Source organism: Pyxicephalus adspersus, chromosome Z (assembly GCF_032062135.1).
Source record: "Pyxicephalus adspersus chromosome Z, UCB_Pads_2.0, whole genome shotgun sequence".
NCBI lineage: Eukaryota > Metazoa > Chordata > Amphibia > Anura > Pyxicephalidae > Pyxicephalus > Pyxicephalus adspersus.
This window is the reverse complement of record NC_092871.1, coordinates 86,898,189-86,913,787: the sequence shown is the minus strand read 5'-3', so window position 1 is coordinate 86,913,787 and position 15,599 is coordinate 86,898,189. Positions and strand designations below refer to the sequence as shown.

At 42.6% G+C, this 15,599-nt stretch overlaps 1 protein-coding gene and 1 long non-coding RNA gene across 3 annotated transcripts; one reads left to right on the top strand and one right to left on the bottom strand.

Moving 5' to 3' along the window:
* Positions 1 to 270: 270 nt before the first annotated feature.
* Positions 271 to 816, bottom strand: LOC140342989 (uncharacterized). Its single transcript, XR_011923224.1, has 2 exons — positions 666 to 816; positions 271 to 571 (listed from the first exon to the last, which is right to left on the bottom strand). It is a non-coding gene; the product is annotated as an uncharacterized lncRNA (long non-coding RNA).
* Positions 817 to 847: 31 nt separating this feature from the next.
* LOC140342988 (ras-related protein Rab-6B-like) lies at positions 848 to 15,294 on the top strand. Of its 2 annotated transcripts, none has more exons than XM_072429400.1 (8): positions 848 to 1,027; positions 6,835 to 6,893; positions 7,133 to 7,186; positions 9,123 to 9,231; positions 9,659 to 9,770; positions 12,388 to 12,481; positions 12,568 to 12,634; positions 13,197 to 15,294. In XM_072429400.1, exons 1-8 carry the CDS (start codon positions 952 to 954, stop codon positions 13,259 to 13,261), a joined length of 636 nt encoding a protein of 211 aa, XP_072285501.1. In that variant the 5' UTR covers positions 848 to 951; the 3' UTR covers positions 13,262 to 15,294. The 2 variants fall into 2 exon arrangements, with proteins under 2 accessions (XP_072285501.1, XP_072285502.1); XM_072429401.1 differs by having other exon boundaries at positions 849 to 1,027; positions 9,126 to 9,231.
* The last annotated feature ends 305 nt before the right edge of the window (positions 15,295 to 15,599 follow it).

The following is a 15,599-nucleotide window of genomic DNA, read 5'->3' as shown; positions in this document are numbered from 1 at the left end:
ATTGGATCTGGAAGTAGAAGGGCAGGATGAATCCAATACTAGCAAGGTTGGTTGGTTCTGGAAGTAGAAGAGCAGGGAAGGGCAGGATGGGTTTAATACTAGCAAGGTTGGTTGGATCTGGAAGTAGAAGAGCAGGGAAGGGCAGGATGGGTCTAATAAGGTTGGTTGGATATGGTACACCATGGCCATATTGGAGGATCATGAATTGAATGAAGAGAATAGCGCTATTGCAAGATGTTGATGTTCCCCAACAGTAGACTCTGACAAAAAACAAAAACAAATTGTTTATTAATTTGAATAAATTTTAAATCCCGAATAAATGGCCCAAATAACCAATTTTACGGAATAATTTAGCCATGATAACAACTTTAAATCCCGTCTTACTTCTCATTATTTGGGGGTCATGTGATGGACCGAGTCATAAGTCTTCTCTTCTGGGCCCCAGTGTGGAAGGGGCCTCTTGTGGCATTAGTAGACACCTGGGTAACAAAGACTCTTCCTATTGGCTGTTCAGTGGTGCGGCACCTAAGGACAGCGGCGGCTTTGGAACAAATTTGATGTAATAAATTCCCTACAGAACAAAAATAAACCATGTTATTTCCCACAATCCTCTCTGATACAATTATAATTATGAATGATATTATCATTTATATAGATATACACACCCACAAATATTTGGTATTGTTTTATAGGACCCACATACATCTCTGTAGGTAAATACACAGAATATAGCCGGTTAGAGGGCACTTCAGCACCCCGCCATCCTCCCCCCTCGGCTTCCACAGGGTGTACCAAGATGGCGGCTGCATATCTCATTCCGGGGGCTCGGGAGCGCGCACAGCCCCGCCCTCCCACGTACGCGCGTAGGTCACGAGCACGTCCTGGTCAGCGTGCCCGCGCTCTCGGTTCTGATCGGTTCTGTCAGCACAGCTCGGGGGACTCGGTGCCATTATGAGCTCGGCCGGCGGAGGAGAATTCGGGAACCCCCTGAGGAAGTTCAAGCTGGTTTTCCTGGGGGAGCAGAGCGGTGAGAGAAGCCGGGAGTGGCCCGCATTGTGTCCGGGGACGGCAGGGAGGAGAGAAGGGAGGCCTCACCACATACAGGGCCTGGAGGGGGGGCATGCTGGGGGTTGTGGTTCTCCCTAAGATCCCTCAGGCTGTAGAGTATGGAGAGAGATGAGTGAGGGTGATGGGAGTTGCTGCTGGGAGTTGTAGACCTCCGCTGAATATCCTGGATTCAGGGGGCTGTAGGGTGACAGGACATGCTGGGGGTTGTAGTTCTCACCTGCATTCCCCCAGGCTGCAGAACCAGAGGGGGCTATGAGGAAGGAAGCATGGGATGCTGGGATTTGTAGTTCTCAGGTGTTGTAAGAAGAATGACATGACATGTTGGGGGTTGTAGTTATTTTCTGGATTCCCTAGGCTTCAGAATACAGAGGGAGCAGAATATGCTGAGGGTTGTAGTTCTTCAATAGATTCGCCCAGGCTGCAGAATATAGGAGGACCTATCATGAGGATGACAGGACATGCTGGGGGTTGTAGTTCTTGCTTGGATTCCCTAGGCTTCAGTATACAGAGAGAGCAGACATGCTGAGGGTTGTAATTCTTCAATGGATTCTCCCAGGCTGCACTAAACAGAGGGAGCTTTTAGGAGGATGACAGGACATGATGGGAGTTGTAGTTCTTCAGTGGATTCCCCTAGACTGCAGAATACAGAGGGAGCTATTAGGAGGTAGGCAGGACATGCTGGGAGTTGTAGTTTTTCAATGGATTCCCCCAGACTGCAGAATACAGAGGGAGCTATTAGGAGGATGGCAGGAAATGCTGGGGGTTGTAGTTTTGCTTGGATTCCACAGGCTGCAGAATACAGGAGATTGTATCATACAGTGGTTAGTGAGGACGAGTGCAGGTCATGCTGGGAGTTGTAGTTGTGGATCCCAAGGTTGCAGTATGAATGGTGGGGGTTGTTACTCTCATGGTCTGGCGGCAGTACTGTGATCGGTCTGCTCTCCTGCAATGACTTGCTGTACCGGCCGTCTCCATCCATCTCTCCCGACACGTTGTCGTCTGCCATGTACACACAATATGCTTACATGGTATCTCCTGCGCTGTGTATGATAGGCCGCTCTGTGATGTCATGTGATATTGTGACCCATAATACCCCTCCACCAGGTGTCCTCCCTCCACTGCGTGGGGCACCTCGGCCTATACAAACACTTCAGATGTGTTGTGGTCAGAGGATGGCCTAGGAAACTTACCCCAAAACCCCAGAAAAGGAGATGTGGATACCAAACTCCTCCCAATGGAATGTAGATGGATAGTAAATCTAAAAGCCACTGAATTCCCTGGAGTTAAAGATATGTTAAGTTATAAACTTAAGCTTAACTTATTCAGCTTAACGGCATATACCTATCTCCTGAAGAAGCCAGTCGGCGAAACGCGTCGTGTTCTTTGTTAATACAAATACAAATTTGAAGTGCCGCAAAGAAACCCCCTTTCTGCTTTCTACTTTTGTATTGTATAATCCCCTGGGGTGGTGGCAGGGAAATTTGAAGGCGAAAGGGGAGGAAAGGTAAACACCAATAATAATCATTATTTGACGTACATTTAATTTATCAATCTGCGTCATTTAATATTACACAGACATTTCTGCTTATAAATGAGATCCTGTAATGGACAAGCAGTCTAAGCACTGAAAAAATGATATGGATGTTGGATTTACCTAGTTAAATATCTATAGATTATTATATATTTTTACCAAGGTGGCCACACACATTATATTTTGGTTGTGCCGCCTCTGTACCCTTGCTGAACCATGCAGTATACGTATATAAGCCCCGCCCTGTTACCTGGCTGGAGGATGCCTAGCATCCTCTAGCTCCTCCCTCTCCATCCTGACCCCACCCCCTTTTCATTCTTTAGTTCTCCGCTTCTTCAATCATGAAGATTCAGCATCCTATGTGGGCATTACCATCGCCTACTATTTTCAGGAAGCCATGCACATCACCTTGCTTGCCCCTGCCCACCAATCACAACCTGGATTGTGACCACCACCCGGCATTTTTCAGTAACCACCTGGCTGTTTTTGGGTAATTACTGAGGAGTTGAGTCACAATGACATGACTATGGACTTTGTACAGTGCTGCGTAATATGATGGCACTATATAAATACTATGTAATAATAATAATAAATACTGGAATTAGAGAAAGAGCAGAGAAGGGCAACTAAACTAATATTAGGAATGGAGGAGCTCAGCTATGAGGAGAGATTAGCTGAACTGAATCTATTTTCCCTTGAGAAGAGACGTATAAGGGGGGATATGATCACCCTGTATAAATATATAAATGGACCATATAGAGAACTCGCTTCCCAATTATTCACTGTAAGATCATTACAAAGCACAAGGGGGCGCTCTTTGTGTCTGGAGGAAAAGAAGTTTAAGCTCCGGATAAGGAAGGGATTCTTCACTGTAAGGTCTGTGAAAATGTGGAATCAGCTCCCTCAGGAAGGAGTTTCAGCAACTACTATAGATTGCTTTAAGAAAAAGCTGGATGATTTCTAGAAACACAGAATATAACTGGGGATTAAGGATTAAAGTAAAGATAACAGAGACTGCTGATCCAGGGAACATCAGATTGCCTCAGTATCAGGAAGGGGTTTATAGGTTTTTTTTTTGCCTTCCTCTGGATTAACAATGTCCATAGGGTTTTATATCTGGGATATGTTTATTTCCCTAGTGGGTGAACTTGAAGATCTTTATTCAGCCTGACTTACTATTTACTACAGAGTATGCCACCCACCTACAGTTTCTTCTTACTGGCTGGAAAAAAATTCTGGATTGAATAATGATTTTATTCTCCTCACTTCAGGTCTCACCTTCTTCATTTAAATCCTCAACATGGTTTCCAATAGAACCCCTGAAATGCATTGTCCTAAAAATGGATGATGGTCTTCCTTTGTTTCTTTTCAGGAGCCAACCCGCTCACATTCTTTGCCATTGCAAGAGTTGCATTATTCTGCATCCAAACACAGTCTGAATAGGATGTTCAAACACATCCTGGGGATTTGGGACTTCAGGATTTATTTCTGCTGTAAAACCCGGTTCATATCTATGTGTTGGGACAATGTGTGGTAATGCAGCATTCTCCCCAGTCCCTTTTAGCTGGGTGCACCACCCGGCACTTTTCAGTAACCACCAGGCTGTTTTTGGGTGATTACTGATGAGTTGGTTTACAGTACTGGGGCTGCCACCCACCTACAGCTTCATCCCACCTATCTTAAAAAAGATTCTGGGTTGAGCACTGTAATATGTTTAAGTAATGTTGGTGCCAGAATGAAAGGCACCACATCACATTTTGCTTGCCATGCTGTGGTGCATTGCACAATGCTGCATGTATCAGCATTATCTGCTGGGAGGCCCATTGGTTTGAGCACAGAAATACCCCACCACCCCATAAAGTCGAGCTATTGCCGATGCATAAATGTAAACCCGGCCTCAGAATGTATTCAGCCGGTCAGTTTTTTTTTTCTCTAGATTGTCAGGAGCGCTCCTATGCGTGTCTGCTTATGCCCCATTCACCTGTAAAATGGCGTCTGTTTACCTCGTCTGGCGAACAGATTGTTCTCCAAAGCGATAATTACAATTTGAGCTGTTGTCAAATCCTGAAGGTTTTCAAGTAAGCTGATTATTTCCTGATCTTTTCCAGCAGCACTAGAAGGTCAAGGGGTGCGTAAGGTGAGCAGCCATCCAGCCGGACACAAATGAAATGACGTTTGTAGTACAAACATAGAACTGGAGAATCCCACAGCCTGCTGTGTACTACCTACTGGCTGTAAAGGGCACCTGTCATTAAGGAGGGCTAATGATATTTATATCATAATGGTGGTCTGGCTATCATGCTGCTGAGCCATTGACCCAGAACACATCAGCAGATCACCTAACGCTTGTCTATACCTCACCTGTTCATTCACTCGGAAGCAAAGCCAACAGGTACTTTGGCTGATGCTTGTTGATGCATTGGTTTGGACTCACTTTTAATTTTATCTTTATTGGTGCAACCTATCCTTGCCTGCCAAATCCCACAGCTCTGATCTGATCGTGTAAGACCATTAGTCCCATCACCATCACATGAGCGGAAGGCTGAGTGGGTCACCTGCTCCTCCATACCAAGACCAAAATATTCTTTTTGGATTCCGGGTCTTTCCTGCATTGTGCAGATCAGGGATTTCCGTGAAAGCTCATGCAGAGTTCATTCAGCCTTTCGGTGCAAGTTTGGGATGATTTTGAGAGTGTGGCATTATATTAATATTATTACACAGTATTTATATAGCGCTGACATATTACTCGGCGCTGTACAAAGTCCATAGTCATGTGACTAGCTGTCCCTCAAAGGGGCTCACAATCTAATGTCATTACCATAGTCATATGTTTTTATTACAGTCTAAGGTAATTTTTGGAGGGAAGCCATATACCCTAACTGCAGTTTTTGGGATGTGGGAGGAAACCGGAGTACCTGGAGGTAACCCACACAAACACAGGGAGAACCTGCAAACTCCATGCAGATAATGTCCTGGCCAAGATTCCAACCTGGGACTGCAAAGGCCGGAGTGCTAAAAGCGCCCAGAAAATATTGTACAGCAAATATCTGTATTACAAGATCAGCACATTGTTAGCCATGGTGGAGCTTTGGACTTAGTAGTTTTTTTTAAACTATCATGATCTAAAACTCATCTGTAGCTAATTTATATTTTCATTTTTGGACAGTCTGTGTTGTATTTCTGTTTCTCTCAGTTTCATTGTTGTCACCACGACAGGAAGAATTGTAAAATCTTCGCTGGGGCAGTAGGGACTCAGCAGAGGTTATAACACTTCCCCATTCTTACCAAACCCCAGTAAAGTCCAGAAAGCTTACACTGTCATAAACAAGACCTAGGCTGGGTACACACATGCAATAATTGTTGGAAAGGATGTGAACAATGCTTGAATGAGCGCTTTACATACATCACCATTCTGCTCTATGGAAAGGAGGAGAACGACTAAGCGGCACCCCACTGCGCTCTCTCCTATTCACTTTTTATTATTATTGTTCTTCTTTCGTGAATCCACCAGGACAGAGCTATGAGCGACAAGCGCATTACACATGCCAGATAATTATTAGGCAATAATAATTGGATGAAAATCATCTGACGTTTGTAAGTGGCCTTAGTAAGGTTTACATACACTGCATCTCTTTGTAGTTCTTTTCATTGACTTCCATTTTATCTGAGAATCCAATTCAACCTCCTGTGCTTTGCCTTCAAATCCCTTCACAGTTCTTGTCCCACCTCCCTTCGCTCCACCAATGACTTCCTTACTCATCACGCGCACGGCTCCGAAATTTTTCTAGAGCTGCCCCGACTCTGGAATGGTCTTCCTTGTCCTGTTTGGCTTGCTCCTACTTTCTGCTCATTTAAAAGAGCCCTCAAACCCCAACCCTTCAACCTCACCTACCTGTCTTCTCTCTCCTAAACCCCCCTACTTTCCACCATTTCATATCCCCCTCCTTTTGTGTGATACTTCCCCCACCACCTAGATTGTAAGCTCTTCGGGGCAGGGTCCTCTCCTCCTCCTGTGTCACTGTCTGTATTAGTCTATCATTTGCCTATTTAATATACAGCGCTGTGTAATAAATGTTGGTGCTATATACTGTCTAATATTAATAGTTAAACATAGTAACTATGTGACTATTGTTATGGTTATTATTATGATATGGCCAAAGGTCTGTGAACATCTGATTAATAAACATATATGCTGGTTGCTTGCTTAATTTGATTTTTTTTTCTTTTCTTTGCAGTCGGTAAGACTTCTCTTATCACCCGTTTCATGTATGACAGCTTTGACAACACCTACCAGGTGAGCATCTACGACTTGACCTTTGGTACGCTTAATGCTCCTTTATTGTTTAAAGAGATTACTGGATCCCGAGGATTAGATGGAACATGATGTTCTTAGCCAGTACTTTAATCAGCTGTAGGGTGTCCGGCTTTATTAATCCCTTCAATCTTTTTTTAACTTTATATAACCAGTGTTCTGACCATCGTATTGCTGATGTTTTTCTATATACAGTAACTGCAAGTTCTGCTTTTCTGTAGGCTACTATCGGCATTGATTTCCTTTCCAAGACTATGTACCTGGAGGATCGCACGGTGAGTCTACAGATATTGTGCTTGTGGAATTTGAACAGATTTTTATCTGTAAATTGGCCTTTGTTTTTAAGCAAAGGGTATTCTTTGGGTATTCCATGGTTAACCACATCCAAGAAGGGTAGATTTATATCAGCAGCTGCAGACAGCGTCATTCAATGAAGCAGTAATAACTTCACACAGTTACGATACAACTATATGTTTGACATATCACAACGCGTAATATGTTGGTGCTATAAAAATCCCGTTTATTAATAATATATAACTACTTGCTTCTGTTTTTTTTCCCTGAGGAGGAAGCGTGAAGTGTTGGGTGTATAACAGAAGAATACTTACCTTTTTATATTTATTAAACAGGATTTATATAGCCCCAACATATTACGCAGTGCTGTACATTAAATAGAAGTTGCAAATACAGTATTTAACCCAGAAATGTTTTAAAGCTGGGTGGTAAGAAATTGTAGGTGGGTGGCGGCCCTGTATAGTGACCCAACTCTTCAGTAATCACCCAAAAACAACTGGTTGGTTACTGAAAAGTGCGTCTGGGTTAAAGGGGTTGAATTGAACACAGATAGATACAGACAGTGACACAGAAAGAGGAGAGGACCCTGCCCAGAAAAGCTTACAGTCTAAGCTACCTTAACCCTGGCACACTTGCTTTTGCACATACCATTGCTTTTTGTGCAATAACATGACTGAAAAAGAGGAGCAGCTTCAAGGGAACAGTCATATGGCAGGGATGGAGCCAGTAGAAGAGAGAAATAACTATTTATTTGCCTAAAACATTCCGTAGCCTAAACAATGGCTTCCGTGAATTTAGACCATGACCAATACCTCAAGGCGTTATGAAGTTACTTAGTAAGTACGGTGTATGGTAACTACAAAAATACAATTTTCATTAAATACAAACTAAACTCAATAGCTTCTGCCATAATCAGCAAGCATTCACAGCATTTCTGATGAATATGGCGTATACTTACACGTAAGCAGCCGCCCTGCAGCAATGACAGGTTCGGGACCTGTCATATCACTGCAGCCTAGGCTTCATCCATCTTTGCTGCTGGCTCCACTACAAACTTACGTAGAAATGGCAATCATTTTCAGCCATTGGATGGCCACTGATTATGTAACTCCTGTGCATGAGTTACATTGTCTCTGGAGGCTGGCACTGTGTAGAGCCAATCTCTACATTACACAACACGTGCGCGCTATACAGCGTAGAGCTTAAAAAGCCACCATGAGCCATGGATTTACTTTCCTGACAAAAGAGACCATGTATGTATTCTTATCAAGTAATACTGCCTCCTGATGACTTTGTGTTCTTTGTTTAGGTTTGCTTTGCAACCGTTCACAAAACCATAAGTAAGGGGGTTGGAAAGGAGGGACCTCCATTATTATTATTAATATTAAACAGAATGTATATAGCACCAACATATTACACAGCGCTGTGCAATAAATAGGGGTTACAAATGACAGATAGATACAGACTGTGTATCTAGAGCTTACAATCTAGAATCAAATAAAGAACAGGCATTTCCACTGTCTGTCCTGTTTTTTGGGGATTGAATAGATCCCTATAGATCTGATGGCTAAAAGGTTGTGCCTTTGTGCTAACAAGATAGAAGGAATAAGCAAGTGATATATGTGGCAAAAAATGCTCCTTTTAGGCCTGAATTTTTTTGTGTTTTTTTCACAGAATGCAACATTACACAAATAGCATATAAATATGTAATAAGAATACCAAATGAAAAAAAACTCAAATTACCCCCAAAACACCCTGTTGTCCCATAAATTTTGTGCTACTTTACATTTAGGTGTTATGTGTATCTTTTCAGCTCACCTGTTTGTGTTTCTTTTTTGTGTTTTTCCTCTTGTGTTCTCTCTCCTTGTTCCCTCCTCACCAAATCTGCTCCTTTTCTTTCCTTCGGTCTGGTACCAGCAGGTGCGGCTGCAGCTCTGGGACACCGCCGGACAGGAACGCTTTCGTAGTTTGATTCCTAGCTATATACGGGATTCCACCATAGCAGTGGTGGTGTATGACATCACGAGTGAGTTCCCCTTAGTACTTTCTCTTCCATTGTGATCATTGTTTTTTGAATTGAAAGAGGAAGGGAGGAGATTATTGATTCATTGTAAACTGAACACTCAGATCCTCTGTAGACAATGAAAATCAATGGCACCCAAATTAGTTGATGCTGGCACTAGCTGGAAATTTGCCATGCCTGGACTAGTATAGGAAAACTACTATAACTGCTTGTAGACCTAATCCGAGTAGCAAGGCTTTCTCACCTTGCTTTGCACTGTACTGGTCTGCATGGGGGATTTGTATGCCCGTGGACTGGTGTGAGGGCTGCATGGAGGATGTGCAATTTGTATGCACATTGCCTGAACTGAAGTCAGGATGGCAGGATCTGTATGTATATGGACTGGAATAAATGATTTCTAATAAATCCATATTTGTCCTTTTGTTTACAGATCTGAATTCCTTCCAGCAAACATCCAAATGGATAGATGACGTGAGGACAGAGAGGGGAAGTGACGTCATCATCATGCTGGTGGGCAATAAGACGGATCTGGCAGATAAGAGGTAATAATACTGCTGTGCAGGTAGGAAATCACACTAAGCAAATCTCCGTTCTTCACACTTGTGAGTGAGATAGGTATAGATACCATTGATTTTTAATTAATATAAAAATATGTAAGTGCAGAATTTATTATTTGCTTGATTAGTAGATATGAACATGCCGAGTAGTCATGGAATATTTTAGGCTTTCATAATCTTTTCCTGGAGGAAATTGGTATCCATCAATTCATATTATCAGAATATGATGAAATAAAGGTAAATCTAAGTCAACAGAAGTCGGTGGAAGGATCAGTACTACTAATAATGTTTTTTTCACATAATTGGAATATAGTAAATATCAGATAAAAACATCATCAAGTACCATAGATCACTCAAAGCCAGTTAAGGGGGCAGTTTCTTCATACTAAGTTAGCAAAGGCCCAGACGGCCATTGCAATGTTCCCCCCCGGACATTTTTTGGGTGGAAATAAGCTGTAGGCAGGTGGTGGTCACTGTATTGTTACCCAACTTTTCAATACAAGCCCAAACACAGCTGCGTGGTTACTGAAAAGTGCCTGGTGGTGCCCCTGGCAAAAACAGTCTGTGGAGATTACTGGATTGAAATAAAAAGTAACCATTGGCAAGTCTTCAGGAGGCTGGCCCCCAAAGTAAGCAGCCAATCCAACTTATCCTTCTGCATCAACTAATAACAGGCGAAAGGTTTTCCTTTGCACATATTTCCTCTTTGTGTTGCTAACTTGGACCAATAAACCCCTTATCTCTGTCTGCTCCCCTCACTGATCAGACTACAGGGCTGGAAGTTTAAGGAAAGGTAAAAGGAGCGCCTAACATATCTGATGACAGTTCACAAAGGGAGAATTGTTACATTGACTGGAGTTAGATCAGATCAATATTCATGTTGATGATGAATACTCTGTACTTGATCGTCACCATGTATAATGTGCCATCATTGGACCGAAGAGCACAGGTTAATTTGTATCCTAATCCAGTACAAAGTATTCATCACCTGCATGAACATTCACCGATTATTTTTCTAACTACCGTCAGTGTAATCATTATGTAAAGCTAAAGGTGTACATTACACAAATCCTATTGTAGTCTCAATGTTCTACACCTTTTCCATGTTCCTCCTCAGGCCGCAGGTGAGGCTGCTGTTGCATCCACCATAGTGCAAAGCTACTGGTTGTGTAACATTTTTGTCCCACTGCATTCCTTGCCCCAATACAGTTTTACCAGGTGTATCATTTTGGGGGACCTCCTGGATATATCTTGCCCTTATTAGGAGATTGGGGGGGTTGCTCATAAAGTAACAGAACACCCACAGATGTCACTACAGTTCACAAGTCGTTGGGGAAAACAACATAGCACCTTTATGAGTATAAATACTGTCTGCCTATTGTTATACAGTATTTATATAGCGCTGACATATTACGCAGCACTGTACAAAGTCCATAGTCTTGTCACTAGCTGACCTGCAAAGGAGCTCACAATCTAATGTCCCTACCGTAGTCATATGTCATTAACACAGTGTAAGGACATTTCAGGGACGAACCAATGAATGTAACTGCATAGTTTTGGAATGTGGGAGGAAACTGGAGTACTCGGAGGAAACCTTCACAAACACAGGGAGAACCTGCAAACTCTATGCAGATAATGTTGTGGCCCGGATTTAAACCTGGGACCCAGCACTGCAAAGAGCTAACCACTGAGCCACCCAGCCGCCTTCCATTGACAATGGTTACTTTATAAATATATATGAGCCTGAAAGGGGGGGGGGCGGAGTGCAGTGAGCTATTGCTTGAACTTGTTTGTTTTCAGTTGCCTATCCAGCCTGTTTTTCCTTTTATTTTGTTTTGCTATGCTTACACATCATAAATTTTGTTAATGGGAACATTAGTGTTTTTATTTTTTGATGCAGTATTTATGGAATAAAATATCATTCAGCAGCAACAGAGCTTGCAGCCTGCTTGCATTGTTTTTGTTCAGTTAATTTACGTTGATTCTTATTTTCTTTATAAGCTGTTATTTTGTTCCATGTTTCTTTTTGGTTTGCTGTACTTTTTATTTGGTTTTGTTCCATTGCTGTAGACAGGTTTCTGTTCAGAGAAGCCAGAGGCAACACGGGGACTGAATGTCTTGTATATTGAGACAAGTGGATGTGTTGTCACACAGGTACGTCGTAGTCTGCGCTCTCTCACCCTCTCCACATGTCAATGCTTTAGAAAGAAGGTGACCACAGCTGCTAACCATTCAATAACATTTTCTTTGTCTGATAATAGATGCTGGAAGATTGACAACTTTTTGTGCTATATAAACCTTCTCTGTGTCCTAATTTGGCTTTTTATTAATTTAGGCAAAAAAAAAAAAACATTCAGTACATCTCTGCAATGCCTGAATTTTTCCCAGGTAGGTGTCCTGGTAAATCTGCATTTGCTGCAGAGATGTACCGAGGGTTTTTTTTGCCTAGGCATACTAGGGAGAACTAACCCCAGGTGATGCACTTACCTTCCTGTATCCTTTTGCTTTATATAAATGGCTTTACAAATAGAAAGCAGAAGATCTTCCTTTTTTTTAAATCTTTTCATCTATGTTTTTATCTGTGTTCTCCATAAATAAATAGACAAATTACCACTGAGGAGGGGGAGCAGCGAGCCAAGGAGCTCAGTGTGATGTTTATTGAAACTAGTGCCAAGACCGGCTATAATGTCAAGCAGGTAGGTTTTCCCACTTTATCCGACACCAATTCTAAAAATGTAACATGGTTTACATGATTAATGATTAATCTGCATTTGTTTTTCAGCTATTTCGTCGTGTTGCTGCTGCTTTACCTGGCATGGACAGCACACCAGAGAAGAGTAAAGAGGACAGTATCCTTTGTTCAATCGGGAAGTTCAGACATGCATGCAGTTCAGTTTGGTTCATTCATGAAAATAAATACTTTGTGTATATGGGTCAAAAAATAGGTTTTCTGTAACACTCAAGCAGCATAGATTACCATCTTTCTTTTCTCCTCCTTTCTTTTCAGTCCAGGCCTTAGGGACATATCTGGTACTTCAGAGGAACAGATCACATGCTGCATGTGACATTGTTGGACCAATTGGTCACTTTGTGTCACCCCCTAATGGAACTTTGCGTCCTTCCTGCGGTAGCTCTGTGGCCCATCTGCCAGGGGTCAGGTAACATAATATACTTTAAATTCACCGCTGTTATACCCTTCACTGCGGGGGGTATAGAAGCTATGGGATTAGAGGGGTTGATGTTGTAGATCGGAGGGGTTAAATGCTAGAAAAACCCTTTTTGGTTCCCATCCTCCCCACATATTCCGAAGCTGCTTCCCTGTCATTGCTGCTTACTCTGACTTTGGATAGAACTGTACCCGCTCCCAGAACCCTTTATAAATGTACTTTCCCTTAACCCCGTCCCCTCCAGTGATTGACATCAAGTTGGAGAAGCCCCCCGAGCAGCCAGTGACGGAAAGCGGCTGCTCCTGCTAACACCTCCGGACGTTCCACGGTCTGCACAGGAGATCCCGCTGCCGTCCAAATGCATCAAAAGGAAATCAAAGTGTCTATTTATCTCTTAGATTCCCAATGTGTGGATGCAGTGTGTGCTCCGTCATCTTACAGGGGTGGGTGGGGGGGACCCCTGGGTACAAGCCACAGCCCGCCTCATCTCACTCAAACTGCATGGTGTTGTGTACGGTTGGAGAATGAGATTTTATGTATGTATAGTTTTTATTTCTTGCACTTTGGGCTCCAGTACCAGAGCCCTCCTAATTCTCTCAATGTGACAAAATGTTAATGAAAAATCTGTGCCGATATGTTCTCGTTTGTTACGGTGAATGAGCCAGGATGCAGCAGTGAGACCAGAAGCACCACGCCACCTTCCATCCACCTCAGATCCCATTACTTCATGAAGGTGTTTTTACCGATGGACGCATTTGAGTGTTTTATTTCAGATTCACAAATGTTTTTGTTTTCTGCTCTTAGGTCAGTTTTTATTTCTTTCTGTTTTGGGTAAGATTTTTATTCAGAATTATTTTTGTATCAGATTTCTAACTTCTAAATCCTTCTGGGAAAGATATCTTTAGTCATTGTTTGCACTATGTCTGTTAGTATTATTATGGATCTACTTTATTAGAATGGACAACTGCCCATTTCAGGGCTTTCAGAATTCTTGGGTGCTGTATTTAGTTCCTGTGTCCTTCTATGGTCACCAAATCAGATGAATTTGTATGATTAAAGCAGCCAGGGTGTTTTGAATGTAAATAGAAAAGCCTGCCAGCATGCTGCAGAGAAGGACACTTCCTCTCGCTGTGGAAGCATTGGTCTCTGCAAAAGGAAAGGAAAGTTTGGCAAAACACCCATCAGAAAAAAAACTCAACTCATCCGTAAAAATCTCCCTACCCCAAGAAAACCTTTTTCTCATTCTTTTAAAAGCCCCTCTCGACAAAAACAGCAAAATCCCCCTACCACAAACCTTCTCCATAAATATTCACTATTTCCCTTAAGCAGAAATCGCCAATACCATAATCCCCCCAAATATAAAGATCCCCATCTCCCGCACTCACCAGACCTCATATACTGCTGCTCCAATCTGAGGTTGGATAGGGAGTGAGGTACTTTGCTGCTATGTGGGTGCCCTGGTGGGTTTGCATTCTACCCCTCACATGGGCACAGTCGCTGACCCCAGTGACAACAGTTGATCTGTAGGTGAAGTGTATTTTGTAAAAGGCCTATAGGACACAGATGGGTTGGTCTGATTTACCTTTAGGAAACCATACCAGTTCTGGAAAACATGGACGTATCTGGTATGATAACATCTGAAGTGGATCAGACCACAGAATAGATTTTTTAGCTTCTTTGTGTAAGCCATATTTTTTGCTTGGTCTTGTTTGTAATGAATTGTGCCTCTTGCAGCACTCCTAATAATGTGTCCGGTCTGGGAGCATCCAGTGTTTCCGGTCACTGTTATGTCTGAGAAATCATCACATGGCTGTACAGGCGACGTCTGCTACTGAAAAACAATTCTTTGCATTCTCGCCCCTTGCGCTGTCCTTGTCGTCTGGCCTTCCTACTCTTTATCTGTTCCACAAACACAGAGCGGACAGTTTTGTTATCGTGAGCGCATTTTACGAATGAACCTTTGAACGGCGTGCGTCCCCGGTTCCTCTGTGTACCTTCCCCGCTTTGTGCTGCATCCTGGTCACGTCACCTCGCCGTTTTCTTTATTTTTGTGTACAGGGTTGGTCCAGCAGCCTCTGGTCTGTCAGGTGTATCGTTTATTGCAAATCTCTGGATTGTACAAATCGAAAAAAACAAAAAAAAATAATAAAAGCTTATAAAATATTGATAATTCTATAGTGAAAATGTCATTTCCACCTTAAATACTCCTCTCAATGTCTTTTGTTGCGTATCTGCCCCATATTAACTACTTCATAGCTGTAATGCAATAGATGTGATATGATAAAGTATCTACTATATGAACACAGCTGTGTCACTCAATAAAATATTCACCTGTCAATCGACTCCTTGGTCTGACTTTCAATGGTGTGTGTGTGACCTCGTATGGTTGTATGCATGAAATACCTGTACGTTCCGGGCAATATTGTATAGGTACCCCCATTGGCATGACATTCCATGGAAAACTACACATAGACTATATGGGCACCCCTCACCATTACACCTGGATGGCTTTATTAGACAGCACACCAAAACCACAGCCATTACCATTGGTATGGCCTCCAATGGAATGTTTTCCATTTGTTCGGCCTGATCTTCCCTTTGGAGGTTGGGAATCCGGTTTAACCATGAGCAATACTGAGTCTATTAT

Bases quoted from the DNA above. Each gene is read 5' to 3' on its own strand.
- LOC140342988 (XM_072429400.1), top strand. From the start codon at position 952: ATGAGCTCGGCCGGCGGAGGAGAATTCGGGAACCCCCTGAGGAAGTTC. The intron at 6,894-7,132 runs GTGAGCATCTAC...GCTTTTCTGTAG, and splicing joins GCTTTGACAACACCTACCAG to GCTACTATCGGCATTGATTT. The intron at 9,771-12,387 runs GTAATAATACTG...ATAAATAAATAG, and splicing joins ACGGATCTGGCAGATAAGAG to ACAAATTACCACTGAGGAGG.